This window comes from Osmia bicornis, chromosome 1 (assembly GCF_907164935.1).
Source record: "Osmia bicornis bicornis chromosome 1, iOsmBic2.1, whole genome shotgun sequence".
NCBI lineage: Eukaryota > Metazoa > Arthropoda > Insecta > Hymenoptera > Megachilidae > Osmia > Osmia bicornis.
This window is the reverse complement of record NC_060216.1, coordinates 10,715,585-10,735,722: the sequence shown is the minus strand read 5'-3', so window position 1 is coordinate 10,735,722 and position 20,138 is coordinate 10,715,585. Positions and strand designations below refer to the sequence as shown.

At 40.2% G+C, this 20,138-nt stretch overlaps 1 protein-coding gene across 3 annotated transcripts in view; it reads right to left on the bottom strand.

The window, feature by feature from the left end:
- The window catches only part of LOC114871951 (RNA-binding protein Musashi homolog Rbp6), a 616,561-nt gene extending 598,729 nt beyond the window's left edge, over positions 1-17,832 (bottom strand). Inside the window, exons 1-2 of one of the 3 annotated variants that reach the window (XM_029178578.2) lie at positions 16,765-17,832; positions 14,430-14,470 (exon numbers count right to left, since the gene is read on the bottom strand). In XM_029178578.2, coding sequence (XP_029034411.1) covers positions 14,430-14,470; positions 16,765-16,829 — 106 coding nt within the window. In that variant the 5' untranslated portion in view covers positions 16,830-17,832. Of the gene's footprint in view, positions 1-14,204; positions 14,260-14,429; positions 14,471-16,764 lie in introns of those variants that run through there. The other 2 variants (XM_029178581.2, XM_029178585.2) reach the window with 2 other exon arrangements.
- Between the last annotated feature and the right edge of the window lie 2,306 nt (positions 17,833-20,138).

The window sequence follows — 20,138 nt, the reverse complement described above, 5'->3', positions numbered from 1 at the left end:
GTTCTAGAACGTGCGAGAATACCGCATCCATGGTTCGGAGTCACACCCCACTGACGACGCAAAGTGGACTAACCCCTTAATTGGAAACATTGAATGAATTCGAGCGTAGAGAATGCCAGAGAAAGAGAAAGAACGGAGGAAGATAAAATAAAATGAGACAAGTAGGTTTGCGGTGGGATAAGTCAGACGGAGAATGAAAGAGTATGACTGGCGTTCTTGGTAACTGTAACCGCGGTCCTCCGATTTGGAATAGAAAATTCTTCCGATTCGTGCAATATATATTCGATAATTTTGTGCCATATAATTCCCTGCTAAAGTCTCGTATTCGCATACGCTCGTATACCTTTAGATAAACAATGGATGTATAGCCGTGGTTTGTTAATTAAATTAAGGCTTAAGTACAAGAGAAGAGAGAACACGATACCATGAATTTTTGAATGAACCTAGCTCTTGTTCTCTAAAACAATGTGTCCAGCATGTATCTATTAAACAGCTGAACAACACTGAACACGTTACTCTTCGACTGCACTTTTTCTTTCCTACACCATTTCGTTTTTCCTGTTCGAGTCGCAATGATACCGCATCCTTACAGATTTCACTCTCCATGAAACGTTAAAGAGGGTCGAAGGCGGTAACCCGAGTGACGTTAAAACGAATCGATGCTACTCTTCCCTAAGTAGCACAGGCCATTATGGATCCAGCAACGATGCTGTATCGCTGGGAATCGAAAATTGCATGCCGGATCGGGGGATGAGTAGTTTTACTGCTTTGTTTTGCTTCAAGGCTAGCGTCGAATCGCGAAACCTTTAATCGTAGCCTGTATTTTTAGCGGGACGATTATCGTTTTGCTCTCGAATCGCGAATATCAGATGCATCTTTCAACGAGCAGGAAATAACAGATCAAAGCGCGCGCGAACCGAATGGCCGAGCGGAGAATCTCGCGGGTCGGTGCCGCATCGGGCCGAAAGTCTATTTTAGTGCGAGGTCTCTCTTGAAATTCGCTTCGCGCACCTTCGTCTCGCGATCATTTACTTTCTTACACTGGCGGACGTAAAATCACATCCGGCCCCGATTGACGGCCTCGTTGCGCCACGCGGTTCAAAGACGACCGATAACGAACGTTATCAACCGACAAGTAACATAAACATTTATGCTTGCATCAACGTCATCTTCCTCCGCACTCTCACTCTGGTTACATATTCAATTTTCTCGCTCTATGTTTTTCGCTAGACCAGAGCGAGCTTCCGTTTCTCGGTCAAAAGCTACGGGTCACGTAAATACGGGACGAAAAACGGTGGGCCACATCTGGCGTGTTCGAAGACAAACAAGGAGAAACGGGTGGCAAAAATCTAAAGGTTGATTTGAAAGTAAATCGATCGATCGAAGAGATTGGAAATCACAGCTATATTGACCCGAAAATAGAAACATTGACTGGCTTCTTCGAACAAAATCAAAAATATAAACAGAATTATTGTTTTGCTAGATTTTGTCCAGCATCGGGTATTATTCTAATAATCTTTGAATAAAATAAATTTATTCAAACGTAACGAGTAATTTTTTATATAATTCAAACTGTTACAACATCAAATATTTAATTTAATAATAGTCATTAAAATACAGAACATGCCAATTATTTTGATTAACTGTGCTAGCAGCGTTTCACGCAATATGATTACGAGGATCAAGAAGTGAAAAAACGACCGTAAAAAAATGGGAAAGTAAACAGAAAGCAATTCATTGGATAATATACTTTTGACTAAAATTGAAACCAGTCGCTTATCGTTCAAAATAGAGAAATCAGTAGCGATAATGACAAAGTTCAAGCTCATGTCACGACCTGGATCGACGATTTTTATGTTGAGAACTAAGCGAAGCGAGACCGTATTCTCATTCTGAAATAGGAAATCGTGAGATGATTTTGCTAATCACACATAATTAATATGATAAAAGACGAACCGCTGAGACAGCGATAATATAATTTTAATTTTAGATTATTTTTAAAATTGATTCTTTTGAGTCTAACTTTATTAAAATGGAGAAAATTTTTAATTTAATTAGAAATTTGATATTTTATTTAAAAATATAACTTAAGAAAGTGTCTAGAAAGTTGTTTTCCCTATTCAAAAATAATTCTTTTCGAAATTTACATAAAATTTCACGATCATTTGCGACCCTCTTCCTCTTCGCCCCGTGACGAAAGGAGGAATTTCCGGTGCTTAACAAAACGCTTTTTTATTATTATTTATAGTTGATTTTATCTGCAAGGAACAAAGAATAAGGGAAGCACAACGATGCAAGTGTATCACGTAAGGTCGTTCGATAAAGCAACCAACATAGGTGCTCACGAGATTCTTGTTTAAACATACATCACGTATCAGCACAATGCGTGGTTTGTTTGAGACTTCTAATCCAGAGATGTTTCTGGATAAGAATGTTCATCAAGCGTGCGAATTGCATGCATATTTAGAATCGTCAAAGATTTGAGATACGCGAAAATTCATGAGGAACGTAAAATGAGACTTCTCACGAACATTTCGGAAATTACAGATACACGATGAGATGATGAAAGGAGATTAGAGTGCTTGAAATAAAAAATTTAAATCAGGGAATAAAATATCTATGAATTTGATTGATTTTTTATTAGAAGGTTAACACTTTAACTATCAAGCTGCAGCGACTGAAAATTTCGGATATTTTTATTTCTAATAAATTTCACGTCTTACTTTCACAATATTTCTCTATTTTTATTATTTGTAATTCCTTCTATGTAGATTTTTGTTATTTAATTAAAACTATAGAAAGTAATATAAATTATACATGGATATGAAAGTACTGTTCCTAGCTGGGACTGAAACTACAGAGTAATAATTGAAAGTACTATGTTTAGAAAACAAAGAAGGAAGTACGTAATTTCATTAATAATATCCCCGAAGTATATTCTCGAACCAACTTTCTGTCTAATAATAAACAGTTTACATCTTCACTCTCGTTCGTACCCCCCATAGTAAAGTGCTATAAAATCGAAATTAGAAGCATCGTAATTCGGTTCGTTTGTATCATGAAACCGTTTTACAAGAGGGTTCAATAACTCCAGCCCGACAACGATAAATAAATATTATAATTCAGACGTAATGTTTGCTCCGTTGTGTAAGACGAATGCGTGACTGGCGTCTAGGAAGGCGAACTATATTCCAGATAATAATCCTTTATTTAATCAAACGAGCCAACAGAGTGCACACGCGACTACACGAGCGTAGATAAAATGTTTGACGTTTCGAGAAATTCAGGAGTTAATCGTCCAGTCTTTTATTCAAAAAGCAAGCGGGTACACGTGCACACGGATGCAATGAGTAGTAGGAATCAATAAAAGTGTCACTCAGAATGTCCAGCCGGTAAGAGTACGTAATATGCATATCTTATTTAAATTAGTTTCGTTTCCTTTCTTTTTTTGCACATAATTCGCGTGCCGGTAAAAATAGCGTGCCGCTAGTTGGCAACCACTGATTTCAGGCATGCAAAGTACTCCGTGCATAGTACGGTTTGGGGTAGAAATAGACTAAGTTGTGCGCGAAGGGGAAATCCTCGAGGAATCAAGAATTCCAAGAGTCGTTAATAACGTGGACCAGCAAAAGGTAACACTGTTGTACTTCTAATGTTTTGTTAAATAAACGGTACTACCAGCAGAAGAGGGAAAAAAAAATACCTTCGACCGTTGGAATGCTTTCCATCTCACGGTACAACGTTCGACTATAAATCTAACAATTAAAAGGGAGTTCGACACACGAAACCATGCATGCTTGTTGTTCACCAACGACCGTTCGAAATCTAGTAAATCTCAGCGATTTATATGCAATATTGTACGAGTTGTAACGACGCGACCAAACCGTCGAAACTAAACGGAATTTTACAAGTGGACAATGTAACAAGAGTCTCGTTTATTCGAACCAGCACCGTGTCCAACTCAATTCATTTGACTGGTCACGCTGTGGGTTGACAGCATACAAAATTCCAATGATCTATCGCGACACGAGCACGCGCCTGTTCCTCTTTCGAAACGGCTCTTTCACCGCGATGTTTCGCGTGACGCGAGCAATGAGGGAAAAAAGAAAATAGAGAAAAAGAGAAAGAGAAAGAAGGTGAAAATAAAAGAACAGAGGTTGGAACAAAACGTGACGCTGAAAACGTAAACCAAAACGATGTCACAAGAGTCATTGACCTGCCTTTATGTTAACAAATAAGCTGCGCTAACAAGCAAGTTGCCGCGGAGAGGCCCGCAAGCAGTCACCTACGTCGCTGGAAATAAATTAGACGCCCCTTTCGACCTAGTTGCGTAATTAAGGCCCCCTTTAGCGGCTTTCGGACAAACGAGGAAGAACGAACGACGAACAAGGACGACCAGACACCAGTCAGCTGACCGATCTAGTCCCTCTTCTTTCCGTCTCCAACCCCTCTACGCCATTGCTCTTCATCTTTTACCCTTTCCATACGACGGCCTGCCATTTAGCTCTTTTCATTCATCCCATCCACGAAACCATCGAACCGAAAAAGCTCGGCTAATTCCGAGATAGTTCAACTTTTAAGGTCATCGTTTCTGTTGCGTTGCAACAATGGCCTCATGAAACCAACGGGTTTAATTAGAAATTTCAGAGAGTTCGAATCGTTCAACGCTGCCTTTTAGTGCTGTACTTTAAGTGGATAATAAGTTTGAAATAAAATTCCACGTTTTTTGTGTAGTTTCTCAAATTTAACAAGTTTTATTATCGTATTACCTGCAAACCATTAAAGGATTATTTAGGTAATTAAATTGTAAAAAATTGACATTTGTTTTTTGCCTTTTTGGAAGGTATGAGCTTTTAAGAACGTAAGTACTAATAAACTTTTTCAACAAAATTTTAATCATTTTGACTCGAAATTTTTTTCAATTAACAGAAATAAACATAATTAATGTATTTCTAATTAGTGAATTGAAACTTCACAAGCTTGTATAATTGTTCTAAAATTCAGCACTTGTATCGTGTTCATTACATTTAAGAATAAAGAACAATTTCTAATTATCTTATACATGGAATTGACACCCCACCACTTCGTGTAATATTTTCTCACCAAACCATCACCCGGTTAGTACGCAACTTAACGCTTACCCAATTCAACCCAGACCTACCTAATAGTTTATTTATAGTATACACTACGACACTAATTGGCGTTAGTTAAAGAGTGGCTGTGAAACAGCGGACAAGATCCTGTGATCAACCGCGTTCGAATCTCTCCGTGATCATTTTCTCGCGTTTTCGTGTGAAAAGAGACTAAATATGGAGAATCATAACGAGACGAAATACGATCCTAGGAAAAATGAATTCGACCTCACTGCTGCTACCATTTCGTTGTTTATCAGGACAAAAATTTTTTTCATAAAAATCGTCCAGTTTTTCGTTAGGACGTGAAACGCAGACGGAAATAGAACCGCGTCATTCGGGAAAGCTATGAAAATTCGCATGATCCAGAATCGCTCGTTAACGCGGAAACATCCCCCAAAGACGGGCTAACAAATTTTCGTCCCGCCTTTATCCTCGTCTTCTCGTCTCTCCATCTTCGTCCGTATACTAGCTCGTCCATTAAAACGGCCGGCTGCAATTACGTTTAAAAATAGCGAAAGAGTCGAGGAGACTCTCGTTACGCTCGATTGCATCAGACACCACGACTACGAGGACACAACAACGACGACGACGAAAACGACGACGCGACAACCAAGTCGGAAAAACGTCAGACTTTTGCTTACCCGGAGATTGTAATCTTGTTTTTCCTATCGACGATGATTACGCTTCCGTTCCTGTTTCAGGATCGAGTAAGACGTTTAAAATTTCATCGTTTTTTAACATTCATTAACAAAATTCCAAATGAAACACTTCAGCAATATAAAAAATATAAATAATTATTTGACTACTGAAGGTATATTACCTTGGAAATAAAAATTTCGAATATCTTTAAATATAAGGATCTGCGAACAATCTTTCAGAAGCATCAAACGGAAAAATACTACACACAAAACATCGATTATGACAAAACGTCATATGATGGCTGAACCATGACTATACCTTTTCTACTTCACGGACGCTCACGAAGCGGAAAGAACAGTAACCAGCTGTGAAATTTCGTTCCCAGATCTTCTGAACCAACACTAACGACGATCAAGTACGTTTCTACGTATTTCAAATTGTTTTTCCTCTTTTTTTTTGTTAACGCGCCAGATATCAAAAGCGAAACGAAACGAAAATGGAATCTTGCGTCAATCATTTGCTGTCGTCAGTCAAGAAAAAAAATAGATTATACATAAACTGGCGATGGAAGTTGCTGAAACGTTTTGAGGAAAAGGCAATCCGAATTAGATGTGTTCGCGTAATCATTTTTCATTGACGCAACGTAGCATGGTCGTTAACCGAGCAGGAAAGTGTCGAAAGTTAGGTGCGAACTGATGAGCGTTTGTAAGCTGTAACCACATTGTTTCGACAATACCTGGAACCGACCCAAAGTACCAAGCAACCATTTGAATGACTTGAAATTTCGCGACGCCCGGCAATAAAGACCACGTGCGTACAAGAACGCCGGATTGCACGATAAATTTTCTACAATGTGCAAATCAATGACGGGCTTTGTCTCCGCAAAATTCATGTTACATCGACATTTATGTAACCTCCATCACTCTTGTACTTTTCAGAGTTACACGAAAACCAGTGTTAATTTATACGCGGGCGAATTTGGCAACAAAGGTGCTTTGTCAGAGATCAAGAGACTGAATCAATTGCTGCAAGTGTTCAATTGCTGCAGCATTCAATCTAAATGAACAGACATTTCTTCCGAGTAAATAGTACACTTTTTCATCCTAGATCTAACAACTTATGTTCTAACATTGTTTAAGATAAGAATTTTACTTTTTTATCGCGGTTAATTGGTGTAATATATCATTGAGGAAATCTTGGATACGTCATTATTTCAATAAAATTCATTTTGTTTCCAACGGACCGTGGAGACGTTTCCATGGTCCAGGATAATTTTAATCCATCCGGTCGAACGCTTGAAATTGCATCAAATTGAAGGGCCATCGGTGATGAAAACCATCACGCTCGAGATCTTCGCAAACTATTTCCATTGTAACCGCTCGGAAATGAGAAAAAAACCTTATTCGATGATACGCGAGCGAGTAAAAGTAATATTTTCGCGAGAAAACGTAGCGAAGCAACCGAGAAACAGCTCGCGAGTGACGTCAAGCGACAAAGAATTTTTGAAATTATGGAGAACAGCGGTAAACGTAAGGGTAAACTTGAGGGAAAAATGGCACATATTCTAAATATACCCGAGCGCCATGCTCGTGTTAAACTGTGACACCTCCACGTATGTACGTGAATCTACCTGATAAAATCATGGACTGCAAGATTATAGCTTAAAATGACGATAACTCTGGATACGATGTAAAGAACGGGACAATGAAAAATGTAATTGCTCGAAAGCGTGACTACGTGATATTTGAGACGAAGGCGGTGTTGAAAACGGCTCTCAGCGGATGAAAATTAAATGCAAACACTTTCGACAGTGACATTAATTGGAAATATTAAGAAGGAACGATTGTAAAATAAGAGAACTATCTAAGCAAATGAATAATATTTTAAAGGAACAGAGAGATATCACCAGTCAGTAGAAAGAATTAATTTCTATCTCTAATACGGATATCTCTGAATTTTTGAAAACATTTCTTTATCAGTAGGATTAGCACATAAATAAGCTTCACGATTGTAACGTGTCTGCTTTAATAGTATAAGTGCCTTTTCATTCATAACAAGATGTCACCGAATTCTAGTTAAGCGCCACGTGCTCCCTCTCATCACACTTGCTACGTGAGACTGCACCATACGCAACCTACTATCTAATGATATCTCTAATTCCACACGTGGATTGTGTACCTTCAAGCACATCGCTGAATTCAGAATTGAATACAGATGATTTTCATTTATTATCCGTAAGAAAATAACGATTAAAATAAGGATAGTCGTTCCTGTTATTCGATAAATTTTTACATTTTTGGAGGAAATCATCTACGTTACATTATTGTATTAGATTAGCAATTGAATTTGTAACTTTTGTAAAATATTTTACATGAAAGTCTACCGTAAAAATATAGAAAATTTCACGCAAATATGAGAAGAGATGATTAATTTAAGATGAAGGTTAATTGGATTCGGAATTTTAATAAATGACGGTGCAGGGTAAATATTAAGATCGCGAATTTAAAAAATAAATGAAACAATTTTCACATTCACGTTTTATCTTCCTAATTATTCACGCGTTTCGTTCCGCTCGAACGAACGAAATGCAGTCTCGACCAGCTCTCGATCAATTTCTCGAATAACAAATTGCAATCGACGCGCTCCACCACTGGCAATGTCAATGATTAATACGTAATCACTCTTTGCACAGGCAACCCTGTTTTGAAATCGCATTACCTGTAATATATACATTGATACGCGCGCTACGAATAACTGATTGAATTCGCAAACAGGGCGTACGGTTAGAAATGTCCGTCGTTACAATGGTTCGTGCCTTTCATGGGCATCAAACATAAATGAGCGCGCGGTCGCGATGATTGAATTTCGAGCAGAACACGAGTTAATCTCTTCGGCGTGAAATCGAAAACAAAAAGCACTGATATGCCGTGATTCGTCGAAATATTGAAGAGAAGTCTCTTTTTCAAAAACATATTTGTGCGATACAAACGTACCACGTGGTAAATATATGTATTTTTTTAAATTACACTTCTAAGAGCAAAACGATTATTATCAATTTGTGCGATGCGAAAATTCAAAATTACTCTTGTCTATATGGAAAATCTAGTTTCGAACTCTAAAAGTTAAACTAAAAAATAAAATTTTCGTACCACGGGACCATTCGCGTACCGCGCAAGTAATTCTGCACCGAAAGCAGCGATTTCGTGAATTCGCAAGTCTAAAGAAACTTTGCGAATCTTGGATTTGCGATCGGCGAACCGAACTCGAGTTCAAAGGGCTTGCGAGTGTTAAATCACAGGCTGTGGTGTCGCGACGCACCGTAAGGTCTTCCATGCACGACGTCTTGACGGGAGAACGTGGACACGCCAACGTGAACAAAGCGACAAGAAAGTTTCTCAACGCGGCCAACTAGTCCGTCTCGCAAACGTGAAAGGTCTTTTTTCATTAGGACAACTATGAATGTACGATAAATCCAACGACATATCTGATACATACTGATTCTAAAATATCTCATTTTAATATTACAAATTCATGAAGTTACCGAAGTACATTTAGAACACACTCTACTCTTCCGGTTGCTGGATAAAACGAATCTCGAATGAACAAAGCTATTGTTATTCGACGCAAACAGATTCAAAGAATGTGTAATTTTATTCTGTAAAAGCACTGCAGAGAAACGTCATGAACTTTAAATTCCTAGTACTTTGAAGGAAGTATTCTCCGACGAAAACAGTTCTAACACATTTGCTACTGCAGTGAAAATGAATGTGTGTCGCAAAATATATTGAAATGTTAATTAAAGATGAGAGCAATAATTACTTAAATTTTTTAATGTGACTTTGATCATTTATGTGAATACTACATTCGGTAAAAAATAAAGGATCGCCAAATTTGTTATAATGATTTCTAAGAATATAATTATTCCGGTGTATTGTTTTAGAAGCGAGTCGTTCCGTGCTGGTGGTTAAACGTTAGTCGGCAACGTGCTGCTGTAACGTTTCTAGGTGCTTTCCCACGGTTACCGTGCAATACACCGCATCTTTCTACCTATGAACTTTTGCGGAACACTAGCACAAAACACACGCGACGGTACCCCGTGCAACAACCGGACGACTGCTCCGCTTTTTCTACTTCAGACACGCTTTCTCGCAGCGTCATCGATGAAAGGAAGGCTAACAACACCGATGGAAATAGAGCGCGAACTTCACTGATCGATTATTGTTCACCGATAATTCGGCCCTCGACTAGAACTGTTAATTTCAGATATCCGGGTACCCGTGAGATACTTCCATAGATAAGATAGTCAGGGATTTCAATTTGTAGATCGATCGTTTTTTATTCATTTTTAACAAACAAATATCCCTCTAATTAAACAAATATTATCTATTAATGAAAATTTAAATTAAACAGAAAAAGAGTCAACAATTTTCTTCTAATTTGTATAGAAAATGAGTAATTATTAATGAAAGATGATTGACTTTGAAATTGAAATTTTCGAGAATCCTATCTGAAAGTGGAAAGTGGTTTGTTGGGATTGCGAGACTTTCCGCTTCGAACCGGCGCAACGCGTAAATTTGAACAACAAGCGTGACCTTAATGAGAAAACGGACTGGTGATGAAAAACGGAAACAACTAACTCTTCTTCTTTTTTTTCTACAATTACGCGGAATCGACTCACGGAAAAGACTGACTGACACGACGAAAGAGGGAAGCTAGAGAGGACGAAACGAAGCTACGACTTACGTAACGACAGCAAATAACGCTAATGAGCGTACCTCCGCCTTCGTTCCTCTTGTTCTTTTTTCTAGAAGTCGCGTCTCGACGCCCCGCTTACGAAAATTATTCGAATGACGGACAATTGAGAAAAAACAACCGGCTTGTTCCCGAAATATTAGTATTCTAGATGAACTCCACGTGGACGTAGCACTCAAGATCAGTGCTTAAATAAAATAAAGATAAACCTGTGTCTTCCAATTAATTTTGCTCCTAATATGTTATAGATCTATTCAATTCGAGGTCAGTGGAAATGAGATTTACGAGCGTATCAACGCCTTCACGGTAGTAAACTTCATGGACTCTATGATTTATAATTATATCTGCCTCCTTATGGCTAATCAGAGCCTACTAATAGAGTTTTATATCATAGATATCGTTAATACATGTCATAAAATTTCTAATTTCAAATTGCAGTTAATTTACTGCTACACTAATTTTAACTTAAAGTTAGTTAATTAAAGGTTCCTATTTATAATAACATAATATATAAAATAAGTACGTAGCGATCATGACGAGTTTCATTGTTTTGAACGAGACACTGGGCACTCCGCGTGGCCAGACAATCCGAAGTAGTATTAGGTGTGGTAATCAGACCGTCGTCACGCCTCAAGTGGAAGTTGTCAATCAATGACGCGAAATATCAAAGCTTATAATTCTATCATAAGAAACTCAATTCAAATATTCATTTCAAAATATTTCCGTGTCTTATACATAACACACATACATGTCTCTGTGATACCGGAAGGATTAAATAGATCAACTTAATAAATAACTGTGCAAAGTTATATAAACAAGTAGCCACCAATTAAGAAGTTTATAGCACTTACGCTATTAAAGAAGTAATATTATTACTGTACTAATGAAATATGCAAATGTTATTAAAAAGTGTATCGATTGTTCGAATATTTCATTGATTTAGCAACAAGATAAAAAAGTGCAGTGTGTAGATACTACGTGTAGCAAGAAAAACATGTCAATTAAATATCGTGAAAACGTTAAAGCAAACACGTGGCGCAGCGTGTTTTCTCCGCGAAAATTCCGCGGAAGTGCTCGCACACTTCCCAGTAGTTTAGAATCGTTTCGCAATAACGCTAGTCACGGTCGCGTGGCTCGATTATTTCCATTCAACTCACGCAAGAACGTCTTTGTTCGAGCGATTTAAACGCTGCGTTTCTTTCGACGCGACATCATTATTCCCTGCCCCTGCACGGTTTCATGAAATTAACGTCGATTTCATGGAAAATCAAGCTACCGTTTCATCCTGGCCGATCCAGCGCGCAAGAACGGAATGCATGAAAAATAAAATAAATGCGAAAAATAAAGGGGGATTTCTTTCGGCTGCATTTGAAAGGTTAATTAAATGTCACGTAATTTAACACGCATTTTTCTCGTACACCAATGGACGGAACATTCCTTCGTATAATTGAATAATCCAGCAGAAAGATCCTTTAATTGGAAGCGACCGGGAATCGTGTAGAACAGCGTAACATCGCGTCGCTAATTATGTCACGAATCTATCTGACTGTAATCGGAAGTAATTACTACTCGATCGACGGAGAATTTAATCCAATGATTCGGTGAATTACAGTACAGTAACGTTGAGTGTTATTATATTACACAGGATAGTAATGGTACAACCATCGAACGCTAGATAATTCCCTGGAAACTCAATTTTCGAGATTGATGAAGTGCTCATGCACTTGACTAAGAATCGATCCGATGTTATTGTATGATTCGATACTCTTATTCGTTGTCTGGTTTTGTTAATATCAGGAATGTCGATATCGGTGAATAATTTAAATCAAATGAACCTTTAACTGCTTTATTTATTCATTAATTCTGTCTGTTGCTGCCAAACGTTATGTTAGCTATCTTGTTATCTATTAAACTCTAATAGAAATATTTATACTGTAGGAAACAGATTTTTAATAAAATCCACCGTGAAAAGCTTTCAACCTTGATTTTCTCAGAAACTGATCCTTGTATTAATACTTTGACTGATATACGATGGTTTTAAATAAAAATTTTATTCAAAAATTGCCTCGAATTTAATTCCACTTTACTAGAGTCATAGCACGTATTTAATCTTTAGAGAAGATCACGCAATAAGGCTTAATCATTTCAAAAGAATCATCTCAAAAAGGAAACCTTCGCGTTCTTATTCAATGATCGCTTCGTGCTTATTGAGCAACGATGATCATGCCATTTCCTTCTCCGTTATACATATAAAATGAGCACGGTTTTTCGTTCGATAAAAGAACACGATCCAGCACGATTTCTCTCTGGCAATTCCACGTGACGAATGATCGCAGAGTTCGAGCACGCGAGAGCGTGTCGCGTTTTTCGTTGCCCCACGTTGGCAACGGTGATTTCTCAAAATCGCACGGTGCACGGGTCGCAGCCTCGCGTATCAATTATTCTCCGGATTCTTATCGCGTCCGGAGCGAACACGCTTTATGCAGGCCCATTTTTTTCAACGGGTCAGCCAACGACCACCGAAAGACACGCGTGACGTCGTCTTACGACCATTTGCTCGATTATCGTTCCGCGTTCCAGCCCTCTCGTTGGCTCGTTTCTTTTTTTTTCCTTCTTCTCCTCTCTCTTTAAGCCGGCACGAGTCTCTTAACGAAGATAAAAGGCCTGCTAACTCGAGCTGCTGACTCGAACACGCGAGCAAACTTCGAAAGAGAAACGTCTCGAATTTGCACGTGCTTCTCGTCAATGGCTCATCGACTCACGCACATGCTCCTTTCCTTCTTTCAAACCACTTCCTTTTCGCGTGAGAAGGACTCTTTTACCCGTTTCGAATATTTTATCATAATTTTTGCGGAAATTTTACCCCATTTCTCAGCTTCTGACGATAATTTCGCGATACCAAGCGCGTGTATTGAAATACGGCTCGAATATACGGGTAGCATGGAACTAAATGTTTTAATGGATGGTTTGTAAGTTACAAATTAGGATCACGAAAGAAGGGTTTCGTTTAGGTAAAACTTTGTAAGCAAAATTAATAAAAACGATAATTCAAGTTTAAGAGATATAGTTTTCCTAAGAGTAAGTAGAAAAATCCAATTGTTTATGTTAGCAATATTGCATGCTGATTGATTTTAATATTTTCATAATAGACTCTGTTATCTATTAAGTAGAGCATATATTACCAATATATGCCTAGTAATCAAATCGCCTTTGTGGCTCAAGCAGAAACTATCAATTAATTACGCGAAACAAAACGTCATTTTCTAATCAGAATATATTAAAATCAATTCAAAATTTCATAGCTATGACTTTGTCATCATACTATAACAAGATTACAAGCCTATCTGATTGCAATAAGTCAATTCAAATATTTGAATCCCAGCTGCACAAGATGGCCGTCTGCCTAACCTGTTTTGGAGCGTCGACACAAAACTGATACAGCGATCGATATATCAATGCTAGTCTATATCTTACATACTAATTTCTTCCTAAAGAGCTATCCAATACACTATAGTGTCATATAAATCGTGTTTACACATACAATAAATTGTGAATTCGTATGTATCCCAACCGCTTGACGCGGCGTCGTTTGAATGACACTCACAATAGCAAAACCAATTACCATTAACTTCGTTTAAATAATGTCCATATTAAAATAAAGACTGTTCTTAATCCTACCTTAACATTGTACGCTCCAAACAGCTTGAAGACACTCCACACAACACAAAACTAACACGAAAACTCTGGACGCGAAGTACTACCGTACGCACACGTGTTGATACTACTGAAGCGTTCGTAAAACTAAACATGAACGCCTGAGGCGCGCGCCAATTCAAAACAAAGACCGAACGCGCAGAGGAGCACGCGATGTTCCTTAAGTAATATTATTGTATTATCACATACCTGGACTGGTCTGCCAAGATAGACCACCGATGAACATTTTCCTAGAAAAAGAAAGATGAATCCATCAGCACCGGTGTCAGGTCTCGTCGCCAGCAGATGATGAAGGAAGACAGGGGAGACTGCCGGCAGAGGGTAACTTCCGGTATCGTGACCCCCTGTGCAGTCTCCATTTGTTGACGGCAGGTGTCACCACACATCAACCAACAACTGAACAACATTTGGCTAATTTTTCTTTTTTTCTTTTTTTTTTTACTTTAGCTTTTCTTTCATTACGAGAACCTCATTGAAACACGTCGTTTAATTCGCGATTCACCGTATCCGTTTGAGAAAGAAACCAAACGATTCACGCGCGAAACACAACAAACACATGTTCTCCTCGAACCTAGGCGCCTTCTTCGTTCAATAATTTGTTTATTATAAAAAATTTGAATAGTCGAAGGGACGAATATTCACTTTATTCGTTCATTTTAATTTAAACATAGAAGTGTAATTAAATAGTAAAATCGTTATCTATTTCCTGAAATCTTGGGAGTTTAATAAAGGGGTCTTAATGGAAAATAAAATGTCGCTTCCTCTTAATCGGCGAACGAATCAAGCCTTGAGTTTACATCACTTGGTCTTCGCCGCTTTGCTGTACCGGATCGTACCTATTAACTAGTTTACGAGAAGTGCCATTGTCATTGGTATCGTAAAAGCTTTTACACGCTGATTCGACCCCCGCGTATTTACGAGGACAGTAACAAGGACGTGGTCCTGATGTAAACATATTTTAGATGCGAATTCGTTTAGATGAACGAAATTTAAATTAAATTGACAATGAGCTCTTTAAGCGATAGGGAAAAATTATCCACTATAATCATCCTCAAGTGTAGTACTGATCCGATACCATGAATGTTACGACTGTCACTATTTCTGAATGCGATTTTTACGGTAAACGCGTTAAATCTGTCAATGAACTTGAAAGCGCAGATGCTAATCGCGTAATGCATAGAAGAAACGCGTCCAGCTTTCCCTTCAATGGTTTTTGTTTTTGTTTGTATCGAGAAAAAAGATCATAACGCGGGTAACGCAACGCGCTGGCATTGCCGGGAAGCAAAGATTATCGCGTTCGACGGTATATCCACGAAGATAACACTTTCGCGTTGTGGATTTAATCACGTGGTGGCGCATTTGCACATCGATTTTCCGTGACACGATATAATCTATTCCCCTCGCCCACGTATTCTTCCCTCTCTATCCTCTTTCCCACCCCCCGTTCCTCCCTTGTTAGGTCTTCGTGATACGAAGAACTGGAGTAGGCTACTGCTCTATACCACGTTAATAGGTTCAAAAGAATTAATAGGACAAATGATTGACCATATGTCGTCGGGATCGATCTCGAAGACCATACACCGGGCAACGTTACCGATCCGTTCAACTTCCCACGGAAGTATCGAACGTTAATCACACCCCATGAAACGATACCAACTCGCACTAGGTCTTGTTATCGCATATGCGATAAACATCGCGATCACATCGAAAGAAAATGAAACGGCACGATAAGTTTGAACTAGCAGCTGATAAACGAGCCGGCTCCTTTCTGTTTTTACTCGTGAGTCACGTGGAGGGTGCAAGACACCGTAGTTCGACAAAGAAAAACTTTCACCACCGCGCGACGTATATATCTACCCCTTCGAAACACGTGTTTCACGCTTTCCGGAGTGTAATCTTTGACGTGCTTTTTACTTCTACCGGTTATCTATCACTTGTACTCGACGTCATAATTCGCTCGAAATTGGCGGCAAATTTGAACATGTTAAACGGTTTCTCTTTCCCACCCCTTTTTTTACTCCATTCTTCTCGAATCCCAGCCGTTCCACCGTCCCATTCATCTAACTTTCCCCCTTGACTCCCTCCTTTCGTTACGTCGAGTCGAAAGAAGGCGCGTTGAAAGAAGGCGCCACTGGTACGAGGAGAGCGCGGTGGCACGCATATTCACGCGGCCGACAAACATAAACACTACGCGTTTCCGTAGATTCGGAGCTGACAACACCGGTGACAACACCGATACGAACGACAAGCGGCAATAACGAAATGAATAAACCGGTAACGTTGAAGATTCGCAGGTGAACGGCTGGTATCACCGTTCCGTAACCGTATAAGAAGCATCAACAGAACAAACACTGGCACGGAGCTGGCCAACGAAAACACAAGATTTCAAGAACACGGCCCGCGTCGAGCGATTGTTTCGCGCGACATAAACACACTTTTGCTCCGTTTCAAAGCACGCTTGATCGTTGGTGGTGGATGTAGTGGAGGTCTGTTTTGGGGTCAGTAATATCCTAGTTTCTCGTACCCTGGATCATTCGGCACCTCGGCTGGCGAACCGCTCGCTACGATTTCCTGATTTTGGGGCTCCATAGCGACGCGCGGCGCACGGATCGTTGTTATGGCAACGCTCCCTCGCGTGTCCGGGATTGCAGTAGCAATGCTAACACTAGTGCTAGTGGCAATGATAGCCGATCTCGCCGATGGCCGTCTTGGTACTCGCTCTTCCGCCTTTGATCTTGTCGTCGGACGAACGACGCTCCGTTTCGCTTGTCGATGACAAACAACGTCTCGATACTGGTGTCAACGCTTCCAATGTCACGACACGCACTTTCACGCAACTTTTACGCTCACGGTTTCCCCGTTGATCCTTGTCCCTTGAAAAACAACTCTCGCGCCTCTTCTCCTCTGTTGTTCACCTGTCTCTTTCTATCTCTATCTATCTATCTATATATCTCTCTTTCTCTCTCTCTCTCTCTCTCACCCCTGTACGCTTCCCTCGTTGTCCGAATCTACTTGCCGCTTTCGGAGGGTGCGCGTATACTGGTTATCGCGCGAGACAACACACGACAACGAGCTTCTGCACGATTGTCGACGATGAGGACGGTGGTACGTGTCGGAAACGTACGCGCGTACGTTTCACGCTCGCACTTTTAAAAAAAATTTTTTTTTTTAACGAGTCGACGGAATAACCGCGTTGGTCGCGCCGAGCCGGATCACGACGACGGCGACCACGACAACGACGACGGTGGTGGCGGCGGCGATAGCGACGACGACGACGACGACGACGTCGGCAACGACGGCAACAAGGAGTACAGATCACAACGATGAAAAACCGGGCTGTCGACCTCTCGTTTCTCCCTTTTTCTCAATCGGTTTCTCGTTGTTCCTCTTCTGTTTTTTCCTTCTTTCACTTTCTCTCCCTCTCTTTCTCACTCTCTCTCTCTCTCTCTCTCCTCTTTCTTTCCACACTCTCCCCTACTACTGACTACTAAAAACTAAGGAGAAGGTGAGAGGTTACGTGGCTGCGCGGTACGGCGACTACTGATGACGGGCGGCGGCCGGTACTCGGACGTGCGACGCGCTCTGCGAGAGGTTCGACGCGACACTGCGCTCTCGGGGCGCGGGGCGGGGGAAGGGGTGCCGCGGGGCGCAGGGGGGGACAGAATGGAGGGGAATAAGAACGGCGGTGGCGGTGGCGGCGGCAGCGACGACGGCGGCGACGACGGAGGCGGTGGAGGCAGTGTTGGCGGCGCTGGCGGGGACACCGTTTCTCTCTCTTTCGTTTCACTAGTTTCTCTTATCCATCTCTTTCTCTCTTCCATTTAGCTTATCCTCTTTCTACCACCCCATTCCGTCTCTCTCAGCATCCACCGGCTGAGAGTGGGGCGGAATGTGGCGCTTGCGCCTTTGCTGCCCGCCGGACCAGCCAAAGCGGGAAGGGGAAGATCGCGACCGCGTACCCGCCTCCGACCACGCTCTACTCGCCTGTTCGCCCGTTTGCTTACTCGCTTGCTTCTCGCCTCGAAAAAGTCCGACCACCCGCTCGCCTGTACTACTTGCACGACTTACTTGCCTCCTTCTGACGCGACAAAACCTCTTCACCGATCAACCAAACGCGACTACCGTGCGAGTTTCTCCCTGAAGAGCAAAGCGAGCGAGCGAGCGGCCGAACACGAGCATGCCAATAACGTGGAAAACGGCTGTGCTGCTCGCTTTTCCACCGACCGATCCACGCGTCAGCGATTTTCACAGACGTTATTCTCTCACATTATTGCATCACCTCGTTTACAGCTAAGCGCTTGATCTTTTATCTGATTACACTCTTCTGACCATGCTGTTTGGAGAACATCCTTCAACTGGCCAATCTTTCGGTTGGATTCTTTTTTTCGCTTACCCCGATAACACGCACCTTCAATCTCATCGCGTTTTTTAACTCGAAATAATTTCAACGTTGGAGCTGTTTGGAAAGAGTGTAACTGTTTACATTCGCCGCTAAGGTTTCCGAGCGGTTCGTTACATCCGGTTACCGTATTTTCACGCTGCAGTTTACTCTAATTACTCGAAGAGGCCAAATAGTCATCCTACGATGGACTGTACCTCCTCGCTCTTTTGCTACTCTGTATCTTTAATTTATGTACCCCTGAAAATTTTAAATAATTTGATACACTGTTTCAACAAACAGTATCTCAAATGGAAGATAGTTTGGAAAATTGTTCGCACAAAGCTTAACGCAAATGCGTTAAATACAGAGCTCGCGAGGATTTAGAGGAAAATATTGAATTCGCAGATTTACGGACGGCGATAAAAACGAAAGAGCACGGCAAGTTAGCTCTTTGTGACCCAAATTCTTTGTTTCCGCCGAGCTAGCTTTAATATTAAAAATGTCCCAACAAGGCCGACGATGTAAAGAAGTGTAGGAAAAATTGAATAAACGATCGTACCGTGTCTTGAACTTCCCTGAAGTTGTAATTAGATGCACATTTTAAAGACACGAAATCGAAGTTACGAGCACACGAAGATATGAAAGACTGTACGAAAGTTACTATGGCTTAAAACTATCGTATAACGATATGAAGGTTAGAGGAGGAATTCCATTAGCGCCACTTTATATGCGCTTCGAACTATACGGTACTTGAACGATGATATAATACCGCAGTATTCTATACAATGAAATTTGTTTTTCGCACATAACAGGATACCGCTTTGTTGATACCATCTTTCTTTAGGATAATACAATCGTGTGTACGGGACTTCACGAACAATGAAAAGCGAATGTACGTAAGTTTGAACAAAGGCATAACTTGATTTACAACCGTGTCTTACGAAACCTTTCCAAACAGTACATTTGCGTCAAAGAATAATTTACACTCTCAAGTACTAAATGAAATTTCTAATTTATATAATTAGATAGAATTTCTTATATTTTTTAAAATATGATGAAAATGGAACTGTAATAGAAAATTCCATTCTATTTGGATTAAATGGCAATAATGGCATTTTGTCGAAAAGTCTTAATAAACAAGTACATACTGTTCCTTTTACGGTGAAACAGCTTTTTATTAGTACAAGACCACCTCGAAGCGGTGTGTTTCACAGAAGAAGAAAATCCCACGACCTTTCAAGCACTCGCATGTACGAACTCTGCTTTCCTTCTTATTGTCCCTATTATTACGGTAAGATAAAATGACTGAGATATACTTTCATATGGTTGCAGTATCAACAGTAACGAACATTTTGCTGGAGGACTCTACTCTTATCGATTAATATGCAAACGTGTGTTCTTCGCATGAATAAATTTTGTATCTTAATTAAAGTTATAAGGTCAGATTTTATACTAACACTGCTAAAATTCAAATTAATATTAGTTATTGCTTTCAATTATGCGTTATTTCCAAGAAA